Here is a 19604-nt window from a genome sequence, read left to right as displayed (position 1 = left end):
TGTTCGTTCTTTCTGAAAGTGTTTTTGTTCAAGATTTGCAATTGTGTTTGGATTTTGTCACAATTTGTCACATGTGGAAAACGCAATTGAAAACATAATTTGCAATTCCTTTTGAAAATTGTCCTTCCGTTGACAGGCTCTAAAGCAGAGTACACTGCTCTCAGGTGTACAGTAGATCTTTGAATTTTCATTTTTGGGTGAACTATATATGTTGAACTACCCTAAGCAGTGCACATCTACCTACATAGGAGTCTTTATATACTTGATATAAATTTAAGGACATCTTTAAATTATTTTACATTTAAATTTAAAGAATGTTAATTGTCAATGTCATTTCACTGTGTATTTAAATAGCTAAACATGTCAAAATGTAATAGTTAAACAGCTAGACAGGTCATTTAGAAATAATTTTCTTATTTATTTCAACTGTAATTCTGTGATTTTTTTTTTTTTTTTTTGCTGGAAACAAAAAAAGGGAAAATTCCATGTTGTTTGTCATTGGTACACATTTTTGAATATCAGATGGCATTAAAAATATTTTTTAACAGTCTAAATAACCTGTATTCTTCATTATTTATTAATCCATGATTGCTTTGTTAAGCAAAAGTGAAATTATGAGAATAACCCAGCAAGAATAACCCAGAATCATAAAAATGCAAACCCACAAATGGTAAAAATGACTCTAACTTGGGTTTTCTAAATAACCCAGCATGCTGGGTTAAAATGTGTAAACCAGCATGCTGGGTTACTTTAACCCAGCACGTGTTCTGTCCAATATTTACCCAGTGCTGGGTTGCCAATTGGGTTATTTTTAACCCAGCCATTTTAAGAGTGTATGTATATGTAAAAAAATTATATTTATACAATGTTTTTGCAATATTCAAAATACATTTATGTTTCGTGTGCTTGTGTGTCTGTGCGTGTCTTACACTGGAAAAACGAACCGAATATGTGTTTGTGCGTTTTTTAATTCACGAAAGTTTTGTGTGCTTTTGAAAACGGGGCCGTGGTCAGGAAAATGCGAAATTGAGTCATACATGTGCATATCGAAATAAAATGCAGCAAATAAGCTTGCCCGTCTTTTTTCCTCCCAAAGTGTGACTCATTGATGTTACAGCGGAGGTGAATGAATGTGACTGGCGTTCATGTAGACCAATAGTCTCCCAGTGACTGCTCAGAAGGGGCGGGACAACAGGAGACCGCGTGGCCAATGAGCAACAAACTTCATTCATAAAATAGTGTGGGGGTGATCGTTGGAATCGTGGGTTTGGAGGTTTCGTAACCCTGACTGAAACAGAAAAACCAGTTCTGAATCACAACCAATGACATTATTTGAATGGAGGTTATCGTAATGTTGGTCCAATCGCTTCTCACTCAGAAGATTTTCGACCCGCCCCACTGAAACGGGCAACCGAATGAATGAGAATGGGCTCTTTGTGATTGACGCGCGAACTAGCCAATGAACGGTAGGTTTTGATTGACGGACTCGAGTTTCGGCCAATCAACAATGGACGTGGGATCGCACAGGCGGCAGTGGAGTATGTGGGAGGTGTGCACCTAAATCTGGATAGACTAGTATGTTAGAGGAGTTGTAGGGGTGTGATGCCAGAACCTGCTTATAAAGGGGCGCACACATTGAAGCTTTAAAGCAGTACATAACGACTTATTTTGCAGGCCATTCACCACGCACAGCCAGCCGTAGACATGGAGTCGTTTAACGTGGTGGAGATGCTAAAGCCTGCCGAGAGAGCGCTCTTCTGGGTCGGTGCACTTATCACGGCCTTGCTGGCGCTGTGGCTGCTGTACAAGATCATCACTGGCTTCAGGATATGGGTGCTGGGAAACGGGGATCTACTCTCTCCCAAATTGGGAAAATGGGCAGGTAAGTTGAACGACAGGCTGGGAATGAGATACATGGGTGAGATAAATGTAATGCGCATTTGGCGCATCCTTAAACTAAATAAAGATGAACTTCATGAATTTGGTAGGGACCTAAAAAAATCAACTTTTTTGCGCATCAGATGTAATTTAACACATTTTTGTTATCGTTTACTGAGTCCTAATGCTTGTATCACTCACATAAATGAATAATCGTTAAGAAAAGATCAGATCAGCAGACTAATTGAGGCATTCGTATTTTATGCTTATGGTCAACAGAGGCGACGTGTGTCTCAGGTTGACTGATTGCGCCATACATTCATATGTTATGCGCAGATGTCACTCTTGAGTCATTCAGGTATGTCAGCCTTTCGACATCTTTAAAAACGACTAATTGGATTTTAAAATAGACCAATTGAGTGATGCATATAGCTGCTTACAAAATCATTGTCAAATTTAATGTTTTATTTAAAACGCATACTTTGTACTATACAACCAGTACAACCAAGACATCTGTTAATATTTTTTTCGCATTTCAAGTTTTTCCTGAATCGTCTGTGCCTGGCCTGACCCAGTTATCCAGTTTACCGGCTGCGCTTGCCAATGTGTGACCCGACAAATGCGCTTTTCCACGTCGCTTTGACAGTTTCGTGGGTAAAATGCGGCTTAATCTTTCAGCAGATGCCTTTGTGGCCGGTGTTGTCCGCTTCATCTTTTCACTGGGGCACTGAGGTTGGTTTTGGCAACATGACGCAGTTTAAAACCCCAATCTTAATTATAATGCGGGTCCATACCACGTGCGGCATGTGAGGGGAGACTTGTGTGTGTTGCTTAAATGTACAAAGGGCGTGAGGTACAGCGCAAAGAATTTCTCCTGACGCAGTGGCACTTTCAAATGCTGTTAAAGATTTTGAAATGGCTCATCATGCCAGTCTTTCATAGCTTAGGATGATGCCTATAGACAGCAGGTGCACCAGCGTTCAACGCCCTTAGCGGTCAGCTTGGGTAGTGCACATGCAAACGATTTGAGGGTCGCGGTATCTTCTGTAGTGAGTGCTATGATTCATTTCATCCCTTTTCCCCCGCTTCCCCATCGAATGACATTAGCTGAACAGTACGTCTTGCAAAAACATGGGTTGGAAGGCATCACCGCTTAAAAGTTTTAAACCGACAACCCATTAGGTTTTTGGGTTCATCTCACCTGTTAATAAAATAAAATGTCAGTCCATAAAGAAACAGTTATATTGTGAGTAAACGCAACCATTATTTTATTAAAGCCATGTTTGCTAACCGATATGCCTCATTCAGTCAGTTTGATCATCTGTGAGGAATGTAGTTTCCTGTTGAATGTGTGTCAAAGGTGACAATCTTTACTACATTTAACAACATATTATCGATTAAACACTATTTAAGAACAAATTAACTTGAAAAGTGGAAAATCCAATTATAGATTTTTTTTATTTCTATATATTTTTGTGCATATAGACTTTTGCACTGGGACATTGTTTTCAAAGACCGTTAAAACATTTTTACCAACCTATTCTTATTACATTTAATATATACTGCTATTTTACTTGAACATTTATTTTGTACAATTTTATACAAACACACACACCACATATAATTGTAACTATTCACAAACCTGTGTGTGTGTGTGTGTGTATATATATATATATATATATATATATATATATATATATATATATATATATATATATATATATATATATATATATATATACACACACCTCGATCTCCTCAATTAACCCTAAATGATCAAATACAGGTATAACCACAATTCAAATTTGGGGAAATTTTGGAGTGAAATATGACCTGCACATTTTACCACTAGGTTTCGCAAGAATTGCCCCTATGCTCCTTAGGCACCACCACTCCCTTTCACATTTTGCTTTCCTTCGTACATTCTGCCAGTGTGACGTCAAAAATGGAGGTGAAGAATGCCACTCCCTGAAACTAAAAAAGCAGGGTACCAGTTGGACTCGTTCAGTTTAATCTGTGCTGTCGCTCACAGGTTGGAGGTGACTAAGTGGAGTCGGGAGGGGGGAAACTAGTTCCTCTTCCTGCCAATCCAGAAGCACAGGTCTTGTTGGTTCCTTGACACGTTTGCAGTTTCCCTCACCTCTTCACCTTCGTCTTACAGACTTGTTCAAGTGCGTGTTGATGTTATGATATCACGTTATAAGATGTTTTTATTTATTAATTTTTTTATAAAGGTATAATGTGCTGACTTTGCAGTACCTTGAAGGTGAGTCATAAAGAGGAATGTATGAGCAAGAACCAAGAAGAAAGGCCCTGTGGTGTGTTCCTGTAGCAACCAGGCATTCCTCACCAGTCGCTTACTGGAGACCCCTGGTGTCTGTCTTGGGAAATGCTCTGCTATGGTTAAGGTTGTAAACCAGAGGTTTAGTTATTGTGCATGATGTTCTTGCAGCTGTAGAAGCACAGGCTTTTCTTAGACCATTGTTATTAGTCAGATGTGGCCTCTCTCTCTCTCTTTCTCTCTCTTCACTATTTGCATTATTAAATTATACATATTACAGAGGAAACCCAGGCAACATTCTTTTATAAGGAATCACAGATGTGTTAATGAACGGTAGAACTATTAAACCTCAAATTAATTCAGTGACATTAGACAGTAAACCTCAGGTTCATTATCAGACTCATTCTGATCAATAATACATGTATGAATGTCACATTTTACCTCAAATTTAAAAGCAAATGCATATTTTGCATTAAAGCTGCAGTAGGTAACTTTTGTAAAAATATATTTTTTTTACATATTTGTTAAACCTGTCATTATGTCCTGACAGTAGAATATGAGACGGATAATCTGTGAAATAATCAAGCTCCTCTGGCTCCTCCCAGTGGTCCTGTTGCCATATGCAGTTCCTGACCGCTCCCGGTAAGAAACAACCAATCAGAGCTGCGGTCCGTAACTTTGTTTGTGTTCAAAATGTAGAAAAATGTATATAATAAGCGAGTACACCATGAATCTATTTTCCAAACCGTGTTTTTAGCTTGTCCTGAATCACTAGGGTGCACCTATAATAAGTGTTTATATTCAGACTATTTTAGATTGCTTTGGGGGTACCGCAGCAGAGTAACCCAGTACCTTTGTGATTCTTCATAGACATAAACAGAGAGAAGTAGTTCTGGCTACGATGTTCTTCCACAAGACGCAAGCAGTTCTGTTTATTAACCGCTAGAGCGTCAAAAGTTACCTACTGCAGCTTTAAGGACATTGTTTATTTTAGGACAATTAAGATTTGCTATGCATTATGACACTACAACAATTAAGCACATTTCCCAAAATTTTTATTACAGTAATGCTTTAATAATAATAATAATAATAATAATAATAATGTTTTTTGTGTAAATAATAAAAGATCTATTCACTTGGGATTCTCATCCTCATGCTACAATTTTAGTGCATGAATATGTAATTTCAATCCAGTAAGAAGGCAAGAACATTTATTAAAGGGGGGTTGAAATGCTATTTCATGCATACTGAGTTTTTTACACTGTTAATGAGTTGGATTCCCATGCTAAACATGGACAAAGTTTCAAAAATTAAGTTGTACGTTTGAAGGAGTATTTTTGTTCCCAAAATACTCCTTCCGGTTCGTCACAAGTTTCGGAAAGTTTTTTTCGAGTATGGGTCTTGTGTGACGTTAGATGGAGCGGAATTTCCTTATATGGGTCCTAAGGGCACTTCTGCCGGAAGAGCGCGCGCTCCCTTATAGCAGAGCAGAGACATTTCACTGATCAGAGTGAGAGCGTCGCGAAAAGTCAACACAACCCTGCACAGATTACAAAAAAAAAAAAAAAACAGCATTAAGGGACCAGTGGATGGAGTTTATTTTTACAGAGCATCAACGGAGTTGTGCAAGTGTTTTTGTTTGTTCCCTGCATTTCGAAGATGCTTGTTTTACAAACAAGGTCCAGTTTGACGCCGGATTTGCACATCGTTTATTTCTTAAGGATGATGCAATCCAAACGAAAAAGGGTCACAATCGTGTGTTGGAACCGCAGGCGGTGAGTAAAACTCTTTCAAATATCTCTGCCTCCTTGTTAGTGCGTCCCCTCCCATGCCGGAGACCTGGGTTCGAGCCCCGGAGCGAGTCGTTGCTGCTGCTGCTCTCGTTCAGTTTCAGCCTCTGGATCTGATTCTGGATCATAAATAAACGGCTGAATCTGACTGTAAACTATGGTTTGTTTTGGATGATGGTTTTTCCCTCACGGTAATGTCACAGACGCTCTCAACATAAAAGCCTATTTGCGCTCGTGATTCTTTAGCTCCGCCCACACGCCACGCCTCCAGCTGGTCGTGTTTTTCCGGGAAAAATCGGTACAGACTATATTTCTCTTATGAATATAATAAAACTAAAGACTTTTTGGAGTTATGAAGGATGCAGTACTACTCTATAGGTACTCAAGATTAACAGGATATTGAGTGAAAACGAGCATTTCACCCCCCCTTTAAATGTGTATATTTTAGTTTCAATTTAAAATCTAGAATGTTATTTTCATTTGTGTGTTATATAAATATAAATTGTTCACACACTCATGCTTATTTTATATTTTCAACCCCTTTGCTCACATTATCTTGATTCTTTTTTTTTTTTTATAGAAAAGCTTTTTAAGAAGCAAAATGAGATTATGTATCTTATTTTTTTTAATTTAGTGGTGAAGTATGACTTAGCCGTGTTCTTGACAGGATTCGTCATATTCCAGCTTTCAGAACACTTTGAATGTTGAGGAAAAGAATTCCATCCAATTCCTCAACACCACATTAGGAAACCACTCTCTTTTCAAGTCCATCATTGTCTATAGGCCTATGGTTGAGTTTCGTCTGCAGTTTGTGACTGGTGCAGTGTACTGTGAAAACGAGGCAGGTTGGCCTTTCTCTCAGCCGAGTTGTGATGCTGACCAAGCAACACGAGGAAGCCAGAATTACAGCTTCATCACCCCCCACCCTTCCCCATCTCTCTTGTCCTCCAATGGCTCACTTCACCCTTCTTCAGAACACTAAATGTGTTTGAGAATCACAGTTATGTAACAGAGCCGCAGTCATTCATGGGGATGGGGGCGATTGTGTCACACAAACTTGCTTTGGCATTTAAATCGAGGAGTTTTCTTGATTGAAAACCACTATGGCCTAGGCCTTTCTCAGTCCGGGTGAAACTTAGCAGCATGTTGACTTGTTACAATACAGCTAACGCTCAACATTCTTATTCATTTTGCATGTGAACGCACAAGTTTGTGAATAGCAGCGTTAGCCCATTCATGCTAGCTAAAATAGGACAATGTGAATGAAACTATTCCCAGGTGCATGTGAGAGAGTGAATGCAGCTTGTGAATGTGTGAACTCTTGTGCACCGCCAGTGAACGATGAGTGTGACTGGCTCTGGTCTTCAGGTGAGGTGTTTGAAAGGGGCTTCAAAGGGAACACTGCCGTTCATGTGACTAACACGCTTGTTGCCACGTGCTGGAACCGAGGATGCTGGGTAAAACTGCTACCCCTCTGTCTATCGCTATCTCCATTCTCCATCTCTTGCTCATCCCCCCCTGTCTCCCTCTCTTCTCCCCCCTCCCAAATCTGTTTGTTCGCTCTCTGCGAGCCCCCACCCTCACTGTTCTCTTCTCTGTCACGACTCGGCTCCATTAATTTATTTATTTCCTGGAAAAGGAAATCTTCCATCTGGCGTTTAACGTTACACTTACAAGTCACATCTCATTCCGACCTGCTATCGCGCGCGGCAAGTAGCATATCTCTTTGACCAAAATTATAATTTGGTCGCAACCAGAGAATTTGCACTCATTTTAACCGTTTAGATGACATTGTCCTGTTTTATTTATTTATTTTTATTTTGCAATGCGCTAATATCAAGCACAGTGTGCGCCTTGCAAAAAATGTGGAAGGCCTGTGGTATGTTTCATTGCATCTATTTGACCAAAAAAAAAAAATTAACCAAAAATGGCACAATTAACACGATTTTTTTAACCGTTTAGATACCATTTCCGTTCTTTTAAATTATTTTATTTATTTATTTTTTACAATGTGCTATCAAGCATAATACTTGCAAAAAAGTCTACGTCTCAATTGCTATTTTAATTTTCTACCAAAAAAAAAAAAATTATAATAATACTAATACTATTTGCACTCATTTTAACCGTTTAATCATGTTTTAGTGTGTGTGTGTGGTTTTTTTTTTATGTTTTTTTTAATGTTAATATGAATAAGACACTCTTCCCCTACAGTACTTTTACCTCAGTGGTCCGTGACAGTTGTTACTTTTGCACAAATTTAACGGCAGTGCGTTTTCTCGCTTTGGGAAAAAGCATCTACCTCCGCACCAGCGCCCAAAAATATACCAGCGCAATGTTTAAATTTTTTGAATTATTTCTGCCCTTTTCTGTTCTAATTCATTTTTGCAAGGAGGAGACGGTCGAGAGGAGAGCTATTGGTTTTTTTTCTCTCTCTCTGTTTTTGGAAAGCATGTGACTTTTTGCTGCTATTTCTGATATTGCACCCACTCACCCCCACATCTTTTTTTTTTTTTTCCTTCAATCCACCTTTATCGAGTACAGATGCTATTTTGGGTGCTGAATTGCTCTGGTGTGTAGTTTTTCCTGCTGGCCATGTGACTGGCTTGTGCTATTTAAAGCATGTTGCTGCTTTGGGGGGAGTGGGCGGAGGTGTTCGCGTTCTGCAGTGCTACCGAGCCAAGAACGGGAACGGTTCATTCATGGAGGGAGAGAGAGATGCGACAGATTGCGTACAGTAGCGGTCTGAATGTGGACGGCCTAATCATCCCCCTTTTTTAATCACGCTACACTGGCCTCCGATGTTTTCCTTCACGATCGTCCTCCGCTGCAAGCATTAAGTCCCTGTTCCATAAGAACCGGTCACCTTTTTTTCCCCCCTCGAGGGCTCTACAATGAGCTGGGTTGCTGGGGGATGCAGAGAGAGATTGAGGGTGAGCGGGCAGCATCTTGTTGGTATTCAAGAGCTGCGGCTGTTCCAGACGAGGCAGCTATTTTTACTCATTCGGCTGCTTTTTTTAGCGCTGGAATATAGAGTCGGATGAGGGCCTGTGTGGCTACTTATTTCTGAACGTACAAGAGCACGACTGCTCGTGCCATCTCGTTTGCAAAGGGTGCTCTTCTGGGCCTATTTTTATGCATTTATTTTTAAGCTTGCAAATAATGTTCATGCTAACAAAATACTCATGCTCAGGGAAGTGTCAAGCATCAGTGGCTTTCAGAATGTAGCCACATGAATGCATCTTCATGGTTTGTCACAATTAGTGACAAGTGTTTTTCTGTGGGATAGTCTTGGGTTAAAATCATCCCCTGAATGCTCCTCGGATATCTAGGTAATCTAGATGTTGATTAGTCTTGGATTTTGTGTCAGGTTTTTGTCCGGCCACATCTTTTCTGAAATGCAACCCCAGTTTTAGTCACCTTTTGCTTTTTGAATGCTCCTATGTTGGAGGAATGTTTCTTAAAATGCTTGTAAGAGCAGAATTTACATTTGTGTTCTTTGACTAAAATTCTATGTTTTTCTAAAAACTAAGGAAGTACAATGTTTTTGATGTCCGTAATATGAGTTTTGTCCTTCCACCATATCCTCACAAGCTCTTCGCTGTTATTCAGGGGATAGTTCATTCTTTGGATGAGTTTGAAAAGGAGGTTGTGAATCACTTTCTTTTGTTCCTTCTCTCTTTCGATCCAGTGCTCTCGCTCCCGTTGTCATGCTCTCTCTTACTTTCCACCCATATCTGACTTTGCGCAGTCTCCCATTACCCCCCCCCCCCCCCGTTTCTATTTTTAGCAGCACCCAGGATCCCTCCTCACCCCTCCTGTGCAGTCGTGCTCTACAGACGTCATCACCCCCCCCCCTCCACACACACACACACACACACACACACACACACACACACACACACACACACACACACACACACACACACACAGTCTCCCCCACAGCCCTGTTCTTGCGAATGACCACTGCCTATGCCACACTTTGATCAGCCATCACACATTGTGTCTTAATCCTTGCCTTTTCTGTTCCTGTGCATGTTTGTAAAACAAGAGCCTCATAGGACATTAAGATGGGCCTATGAGTGTTGTCGTGTTTGAGTTCATTAGCAATATTTTGTAATCCATATCTGGTCAGACTACAAGCTGTTTTTAAGTCAAAGGGAAGTACTGTTGATGAAAAAGAAAAATTCTTGTTATTGGAAAATTAATTATAAAATCAATAAAAACAATTCTGAGTTCTGTGTGGAATTTATGGTTGCAAAAAAAAAAAAAAAAAACATATTGTGGCTTTTAAAGAATAGTCATAAATGTGAAGCGTGACCTTCTGTGCCGCTAGCATAACTAAATGGAATGAGGAGCATGACTATTTTCAAACATCTCATGGCCACGCCCTCAACTAACATCATTGGTTGAGCCAGTGTTGTTGGTCAGAATTGTTGAATGCAAATAAAAATGCCTTTGAGTCACAATGTTTACACCTTTTATTTGAAATGGCTAATTTTCTAAAAGCCAATGTGTCATTTGCAGTGTTGGGGTTGTTGTGATTATCAAACAACAATTTTATTTTTTTTGGACATCAGCCTAGAATTGACATTTCTATTATTGCCCTCACTTATAAGGCAAAGTATATTTTAACCCCCCAAAAAATTACACTGTAGTCTGATAAAAAAGTGAAAGTGACGTGACATACAGCCAAGTATGGTGACCCATACTCTGAATTCATGCTCTCCTTTTAACCCATTCAGCAGTGAACACACACACACACACTCGGAGCAGAGGGCAGCCATTTATGCCGCGGCACCTGGGGAGCAGTTGGGGGTTCGCTGCCGTGGTATTGAGGGTGGAGAGAGAACTGTACATGCACTCCCCCCACCTACAATTCCTGCCAGCCCGAGACTCAAGATTGAACTGATAGCTCCGCACATCTTGTTGAGCCAGTGTTGGCATGTTGCGCTGGTTGGGATTCTCAAACAAGTTTTGAAAATGTCAGTGCTACACTTTTAGGGAAATCAACCTACAAATTTCTACTTGGAACAATTTTTACATATTACCGTATTTTTCGGACTATAAGTTGCACCTGAGTATAAGTCGCATCAGTCCAAAAATACGTCATGATGAGGAAAAAAACATATATATAAGTCGCACTGGACTATAAGTCGCATTTATTTAGAAGCAAGAACGAGAGAAAACATTACCATCTACAGCCGCAAGAGGGCGCTCTATGTCTTCAGTGTAGACTACAGGAGCACAGAGCAGCACAGAGCGCCCTCTCACGGCTGTAGACGGTAATGTTTTCTCTTGGTTCATGTTTCTTAGTTCATTTCTCTTGGTTCATGTCAAATTAATTTTGATAAGTCGCACCTGACTGTAAGTCGCAGGACCAGCCAAACTATGAAAAAAAGTGCAACTTATAGTCCAGAAAATACAGTAAGCTAAAAATATAATGATATTTTAACAAATTAAAATGACACCCTTCAATTTTATCGTCACTTAGATGGCAGTTTACAGGTGTAGGATTGTTTTAATTTGAACCTGGTCTATCCGAGTACCTTTTTGCTAGCTTTTTGACATTTATTTTTGAAATTTTTCTTTCTGTGTGTGTGTGAGTAACATTAGTTATTAAGATGCCGCAAACACTGATCCCGTCTTTATCTTTCTCCTTTTACCAGTTGTGACGGGAGCCACGGATGGGATTGGGAAATCCTATGCGGAGGAGGTAAGGGTTCCTCTTCTTATTTATCTCTTAGCTCCACGGAAAGCACAGTGACTCATCACAAGACAGAGGTTTCACTCTGAGGCCATGAGAAGGAGGGTGACTAGAAGACTGCTTGTACAAAAAGACCTGTTACCTCACATAACTCGTACAGTTAAAAGCCGTTCTTTTATGTCACTGCCAACTCCCAAAGTTAACATTCAGCTTCATCTTTGGCTTTTTCCGTTAAAATTGTGAAAAAATATGTAACGATACAAACTCCCTAATCATCGGGAAGGAGGAGGCGGGAACCGGCGCACAATCAAAATACTTTAATAATTCAAAAATAAACAAAACAGCGCGTCAGCCCCTCACGGTGACTGACGCGCACAAATAAAAAGCAAACACATAAAATAACGTCCCAGGCCTGGTCCTCTCTCGTCCTTCACTATAGTCGATCCAGTTTTATATCCTTCCATCTCCTACGTGGGACTCGATACTGGCAGTGGGGCGCAGGTGTAGCTCATCTCCAATCACTACACCTGGCCTCACTCCTCGTTCCCACGCCTCTCGGCCCCGCCCCACTCGCCACATACCCCCATCGCCCCTCGCAGGCCGGGGGGTACCCTCGAGACTGCGCTCTACTCCCCCCCCCCCCTTCCCTCCGGGGGGAACGCTCACGGGGACCTGCAGGAACCTGGGGGTAGGACAGACGAGGCGAGAGAAAAGGAGATGGAAGGAGGAGCGACAGGGACGAGAGAGGGGAGAGAGAAAAAAAAAAAAAAAAAAATCTGGTTCCCAGACGCACTGCTGCTCGGCCCTCCACCGGCTGGGTGATCTCCTCCGCGGTGCCCGGCGGTGGCACTGGACGGCCCTCGGCGGACGGCACGACACTCCTCCGCCGCCCGGTGGACGGCGACGGCTCCTCCGATTTTGGGCAGCGGCAGGAGTCCCCCGTTCCCTGCCCCTCCGGATTCCGTCACGGAGGCGGCAGGCTCCGGCCCCCTGGCGAACGGCGCCGTCTCCTCCGCTCCCTCACGGACGGCAGCCGCCCCTCCATATCGTGGGCGGTCGGCAGCGAGCTCGCCCGTCCCCGGCAACTCGCTCCAGCCCACCGCCTCGAGCGTCCCTGGCGGCACATACCTCGCCTGCTCGAGGGCACCGCAGATTCACCACAGCGGCGAGGGATCTTCAGCAGCGCGTCCCTCCTTCTCCCGGGCTTCGGCACCACTGTAACGCTACAAACTCCCTAATCATCGGGAAGGAGGAGGCGGGAACCGGCGCACAATCAAAATACTTTAATAATTCAAAAATAAACAAAACAACGCGTCAGCCCCTCACGGCGACTGACGCGCACAAATAAAAAGCAAACACATAAAATAATGTCCCAGGCCTGGTCCTCTCTCGTCCTTCACTATAGTCGATCCAGTTTTATATCCTTCCATCTCCTACGTGGGACTCGATACCAGCGGTGGGGCGCAGGTGCAGCTCATCTCCAATCACTACACCTGGCCTCACTCCTCGTTCCCACGCCTCTCGGCCCCGCCCCCCTCGCCACAAAATAATTACTGTTTTCAAACAGGTTTCCCCCTTAGACACTCCTATTGTTTGTTGTTGGTCAAACAAATAGCCCCGCCCCTAAACACACACTATTGGTTGAGCCACTGTTGCTATGCTGGTCAGAATTCAGAAAAAGTTTTGAAAAATGGCACAATGTTTACACTTTTCTTCTAGCTTGATTCTAGTTATTTTTACATATTAACCTTAAGAGAGACTATCTTAACAAAAAATAACAGACTTATTAAGTTTTGTCATAGCTCATTGTCTGTCAAATATTATATTGTAATATTTCCTCCTCTCATACAGTTGAAATCATGTCAATTCATGTTTAGTTTTAGAATTTCTAGGAAAAAATGAGTCAAATGTTCTATTTTAAATTCTAACAGTAACTCAAGTATGCTTCTTTTTTTTTTACCATGAAAATAGCCAAAGAATATGACCTGGACCACTTTTAGGAAAATTTTTCATGGAAATTATCAACACAAATGTTTTGCATTGTTTTTCTTTGTCCTAAATAAGGTGATTCAAACTATCTTCTGTCTTCTAGCTTGCTCGACGAGGATTCTCCATGATGCTCATCAGCCGTTCCCAGGAGAAGCTTGACGACGTGGCAAATTCTCTCGGTCAGTGTTAGGCCATCTGTGTGTTAGCAAACCGCAGTACTCCTCTCTGTGAATGACAGACAGTCCTCCTGATGTTAATGAAATAGGGTTTATTTTTAGCCCTGGCCTGAGAGGCAGAGTGGGGGCCTGGTTCACTGACTGGGCAGAGAGCTGATGCAGGCTGGCAGGAGTGCACAGTCAAAGGTCAACGCCGAGCTCCAGGAGTCATGCACAAAACTTCTCAGAATGGGGCCGAAACACTGTTTGCCTTTCCTTTTCCAGTAAATGTGAATTCTTTAGATGCTAGATAATTTTGCTAAGATCATGTGCATGTACATAACATGAAGATTCTTCTGTTACTGGTCTCCTAAGTGCTGAATGGCCATTGGCCAAGTGCTGAAACATCCACTGTTAGACCATTAAGACGGGTGAAGTTCGCAATGCCACAATCATTCACACATAATGCAATAATAATTATTGTTATTATTTTTGTTTTCTCCCCTTCCTTTGAGGTTTTTAGGGTTTTTATGCCTTTTTTGTTTATCGTTAAATTGCATTTATTTTTGGTATAAATGAAGTGTGACCGGCCATGATATTGTGAATGGGAGTTGTCTTGTTCTGATTTGGCCTCATTGTGTGCCCTGAATAATGAAGTAACAATGCCTTGATGGAGATTCTTAACCCGCCCATGATCAGCTCTTGAAAGCACCCGTTCCACTCAAACACCCTGTCAGGAATCATATGAGCTCCATGTGGATGCAGACAGTTGTTTATATTAGTATAAAATGTTATTATAATCAACTTTTAAAGCTGTCTTAAATGCCAGCGCTTAACTGGTGAGGTTGGAAGGGGAGAAATCCCAGTCTGCCCGTTCCTCAGTCGTGCTGGCAACAAAGAATGGGTGGGAGTGGTGAGGTTATGGCTAGTCACGAACCAGAATGTAATTTACCAAATCTGGTTCTCAAATCTCACATTTGCATCGATCATTTTCCATTTGGGGTGTTAGAAGTCACAGAGAGCAGCATTCAACAAGCCCCCTGAACAAAAAAAAAAAGAAAAATAGCTCATTTATGTGTTCTTGATCTTAAAATAACCCTTCGATATATAAAACCTTCCCTTCTCGCTGCGAGACCTGAGAGGAATTTTCCTCTCATAACTCACTGGAACAGTGTTTAGACAAATGAGCCTTTGGACAATAAATTCTAATTGCTGCAGGCACATCAAACAAGCAGAAGAGGGGAGGGGAGGGGAGGTGTAGGAAGTTCCTCTGACAGCCTTTCTTTGGTACACAGCGCCTCCTGCTGGCCAGAAATCTGTGTTTTGGTGCAATGGGCAAAGTCCCAGAGAAGTTATTTTTAGAACAGCAGCAATAGCAGGGATGCCTGCTCTTGGACAGAGTTCTCCAATGCCAGTATTAGGCCTGCAGCTGAAACGATGACCCTTTCAGCAGTTTTCATGGGGTTTTGCATCGTTTCTTTGCATTAAGAATATTTTATGTCTTTTAATTACAGAACGCAAATATAAAGTGGAAACAAAAACCATCGCAGTGGACTACAGTCATGATGATATCTATCCTAAAATCGAAAAGGGTCTCGCTGGACTGGAGATTGGAGTCCTTGGTAAGTTTTTTTACTTTGAAAGCAAAACTTAAATTTGTCTTGAAGCTGACATGTGCACAACTTTCATTCTCAATTCCCTATCTGTGTTGCTTTTAAACCTTTTATTTGGCCTCCTCTTCTCAAAGCTTTTTGTTGTTGTTGTTTTTTTCCACCTGAAATCATGATTGAGTTTTTTTTTTTTTTTTTTTTTAAGTTTAGAGCTCACGTCTCATTCCTGATTCCTTATCTCCACCTATTGGGGATATTTAGAACATGCATACTGTATTTCAGGTACCCAATCTGAATCCTATTCAACCACATCTGATTCTATTTTTCTCTCTTGATTCATAGTGAACAATGTGGGTATCTCATATTCGTACCCTGAATTCTTCCTCCACATCCCTGATTTGGAAAACGTGAGTAACTTCTCTTTCTGAGAATGAAGGTTTAATTAGTAGTAGCCATTCGTTAAAATCGTTAAATCGAAATATTCACCTTTTAATTTGTTTTCACAGTTCATCACCACCATGATCAATGTCAACATCACCTCAGTGTGCCAAGTAAGTAGACAAAAAACCTATTGATCTGTTGAACAGTTTCGGAATTCTTAATTTAAAAAATTCAAATTCAAAAATTTTAAAGTACTGCAACGTGACCGCTTTGATGTACTCCTCCTACTGTTGTACATCTCCACCAACGCTCCCTGTGTTCACCACCCACGCATTCTCTCGCTCTCTCTCTCTCTCTCTCTCTCTCTCTGTCTCTCTCTCTCTCTCTCTCTCTAATGCAGGAGTAATATATTAGTGTTTCAGATTTTTATATTGTCTCAAGTCATTTGTGGAGCATGTGAGAACGTTTCTTTTTTTTTCTCTCTCTCTCTCTCTCTCTCTCTCTCCCCAGATGACTCGTCTGGTGCTGCCCAGAATGGAGGCAAGGTAAGTCCTGGTGTTTGATATGAAAATTCCTAAAACAGCCGCTGTCACTAAAAAAGGAATTCAGTACAGCTTTTAAAAATGGGGGTTTTGCCCTCCTGAGTATTGTTCCCCTTCTGTTCCCCCCAATGTTTGTGTGAAATTGAAAAGTAACCATGCACTGATCCCATTGGCTGCTGCTGAGTCACATGCAACTCTAGGGCCAATAATTGAGCTGGGTAAAGTTTGTACAAATAGGTCCATCCTTCTGCTCTCCCCAGCACTCTTCTGCAGCTGCAGGGGTACTGCATGAGAAAGCTGGTGCCATGGCAACACACATGGCGACCATCATTAGATGTGTGTTGAAATGAAGTACGATGGGTGACTGCAGCGTTCAGGTTTCCACACCTGGAAATACACCCTATTTGATGTCAGTGTCACATGTGATTAGTTGAATAAAGCTTGCTTATTCATTGCAGAGCTAAGGGTGTGATCCTCAATATCTCCTCTGCCAGTGGCATGTTCCCCGTCCCAATGCTGACCATCTACTCCTCCACCAAGGCCAGTATCTTCACAACATTCTTCAGAGAGATCAGTGCTCATAATTGTTTCAAAGTTGTTTATATCAAACAATCTAAAGTTAAATTGGTCAGACCATTGTTTTAAAATGTAATAAATTTATTTATTTTTCCCAGTCCATATTGGATATTTAATATTTTATTTATTTGTGTGTGTGTGTGTGTATATATATATATATATATATATATATATATATATATATATATATATATATATATATATATATATATATATATATATATATATATATATATATATATATATATATATATATATATATGATACATACAAAGATATGTATATCTTTGTATGTATAAGTGTAATGCAAATTTACAATTTCCTTATGTATAATTTAGGGAGGTAATTGAATGTCTGTAAGTGACATATTGTGGTAGTTTTATTCTATGACTAGTAGTTTTATTCTTAGTTTTTTTTTTTTTTTTTAGAAAAGCCTTTCTAGGAGCCTGAGATACAAATTAGCTTTTGCTCTACTCTCTGTGTGCAATGGATATTTTCCAGTTTTGAATGGGAAAATGTTTATTTTGTACTGTCCTTATACAAATAAACTTATAAATAAAAATATATATACAGTAATGTAGAGATGCCTTAATTCACTGGTTGCAATTAGAAATGATAGGTTTTAGTTTGGTTTTAATTTCTTGAGGTTTTGATTTTTACTTGTCATCTTTCTACAGGCCTTTGTGGACTTCTTCTCACGTGGACTTCAATCAGAGTACAAGTGCAAAGGAATCATTATCCAGGTAAGAGAACCAAGCATTAAATTAGAATTTTATTATTAATATTACTATTGTTTTTTTTTGTTTGTTTGTTTTTTTTGTAAAGTCTCTTAAGGTTTTTGTTTAGACCTATCAGATATGAATAGTAAAGATCCAGCCAGCCTAAAGTGCCTCTTTAGTGAATTACATCAAATCTCTCTGTCCCTACCAGAGTGTGTTGCCTTTCTTTGTGGCTACCAAGATGACTAAGATCAGGAACCCCACCCTGGACAAGCCCACCCCTGAACGCTACGTAGCTGCTGAACTGACCACCGTGGGACTGCAAGACCAGACCAACGGCTATTTCCCTCACGCCGTCATGGTACGACACCCTGAATGTCTCATCTAGTGGTGTTTTACACATTCAGTGACCATGTTGTCACCCTAAACTTCTTTCTTATATCGGTGTCCCACAGGGCTGGGTGATCGAGGTTCTGGCCCCCATCAAGCTGGTCCTCTACCTGGGCCTGCGCATGAACAAAGCCCAGCGCGGCGGATACCTCAGGAGGAGAAAGCTGCGATAGATTGAAGATAACGTGTGATGGAAACCGAACTGGATGAGATGTTTTACAGAACATGTGCTGAGATTTGAGATTCACTGGAGTCATTTTGGATCTCACGTCTTTGAAGTGCTTCGTCTTACTTAATTTTTCTTTTTTGTGTGTGTGTTAAATGTTGTGTGTTTTGGATCTCTTTGGATAAATATCTGGACATACTCACGTTCCACAATGACTCATTATTATTGACTTGTTGCTGGTTGCCAGAAATGGAGACTAATCTTCTTTATATGGTGAAAGAAGTGCGTGGAGGGTTTTGTGGCCACTGCTGTTGTAAGCAGAGGGTTATTTATATGGTGATGGTGTTTTATATTTAATTACTAATTAATTATGCATTTTCTTTTTATCTGGAACTATCTGTTTGCACTCTTGTTAGCTGCCAATAACTAGTTTGCATTCGTGCCTTAGACCTTCTGATGAGTGATAAATGGGTGCTGGCCTTTCTTATCATTAATTTAACATATTTAGCAAATCTATGGTGAATGTTTTTTTTTTTATCTTGTACTGTATCAATATAAAACCAAAGGTCTGATTTAAGTACATTTTTGTACATTTGCTTTTTCAGGCTGTAAGTTTACATGCCAGATTTGGTTTATTTAAAACCTGTGCCTTTTTATAGTCGTATAATCTAGGTCACGTTTATTGAAAAGGAGATCTAAAGCACGTTTACATGATTTTCTCCACTGAAGACTCAAAGGTGTGGTGGAATGTCACCTGTTTGTCTTGAGTTTCATCCAGAGGTGGATTTGAGGAATACCTCCATAGCTTGGATCTCCGTGTGATTATTTACGGGCCAGTGCCAGTCAAGCTAAAACATCCAGGTGCTTAAACCTCTTTACTTGCCTCTGGTTTAAAGCTTGAATGTTATCCTTCCAGACGTGTTGAAGAGTGGAACAAAATGCGCTGCTTTACTGATGCGTGACGATCTGAAATCTTGTTTAATAAAAACGATTTCTGTATTGGTTTTTGTACTTTGTCTTTTTTAATAAATTTTATGACTCTATTACGGCTTTGTGTCTTTTGTTGGATTTAGATTTTAAATGTCACAAAGTGATAGATAAAATGTTTGGCCTTAATTCAGCACTGATTTAGATTCGAGGGGTTCTGATCCTTTTTTAGTACTCCAACAAGGAAGAAATATATAGATGCATGCTATGTTATTCTTTAAACAGTACATGATTTAACATTTTACTACACTGAAAAACATAATTCTGAATTAAATGTTCTCTTGAATGGAACAAATGTATGGATGTAAATGATGTGCAACAGATTTGCATATGATAATACAATTACACAATAAAGCTCCAACGTTTAAAGCTTTGCCAAGTGTTATAAAGTCATTTTATAATTTTTAAAAAATTAAATAATCTAGCATTTTGGTCT

The 19604-nt window shown here is 40.4% G+C and overlaps 1 protein-coding gene across 1 annotated transcript; it reads left to right on the top strand.

Moving 5' to 3' along the window:
- Positions 1-1571: 1571 nt before the first annotated feature.
- Positions 1572-19224, top strand: LOC127947266 (very-long-chain 3-oxoacyl-CoA reductase-A-like). Its single transcript, XM_052544269.1, has 11 exons — positions 1572-1882; positions 11616-11662; positions 13746-13821; positions 15312-15419; positions 15750-15814; positions 15914-15958; positions 16299-16333; positions 16789-16870; positions 17584-17649; positions 17837-17986; positions 18081-19224. The coding sequence occupies exons 1-11, from the start codon at positions 1705-1707 to the stop codon at positions 18186-18188; spliced, it is 960 nt and encodes a 319-aa protein (XP_052400229.1). The 5' UTR covers positions 1572-1704; the 3' UTR covers positions 18189-19224.
- The last annotated feature ends 380 nt before the right edge of the window (positions 19225-19604 follow it).

The sequence above is a fragment of the Carassius gibelio genome, chromosome A25 (genome assembly GCF_023724105.1).
Source record: "Carassius gibelio isolate Cgi1373 ecotype wild population from Czech Republic chromosome A25, carGib1.2-hapl.c, whole genome shotgun sequence".
Classification (NCBI taxonomy): Eukaryota; Metazoa; Chordata; class Actinopteri; order Cypriniformes; family Cyprinidae; genus Carassius; species Carassius gibelio.
Note: the sequence above shows the minus strand (reverse complement) of the source record. Positions and strands in the feature narration are given on the sequence as shown.

What these genes read in the sequence shown, in the direction of transcription:
- LOC127947266 (XM_052544269.1), top strand. Translation starts at nt 1,705, where the DNA reads ATGGAGTCGTTTAACGTGGTGGAGATGCTAAAGCCTGCCGAGAGAGCG. An exon ending in ACATCACCTCAGTGTGCCAA is followed by an intron (nt 15,959 to 16,298) that starts GTAAGTAGACAA and finishes CTCTCTCCCCAG; the next exon opens with ATGACTCGTCTGGTGCTGCC. An exon ending in GCAAAGGAATCATTATCCAG is followed by an intron (nt 17,650 to 17,836) that starts GTAAGAGAACCA and finishes TGTCCCTACCAG; the next exon opens with AGTGTGTTGCCTTTCTTTGT.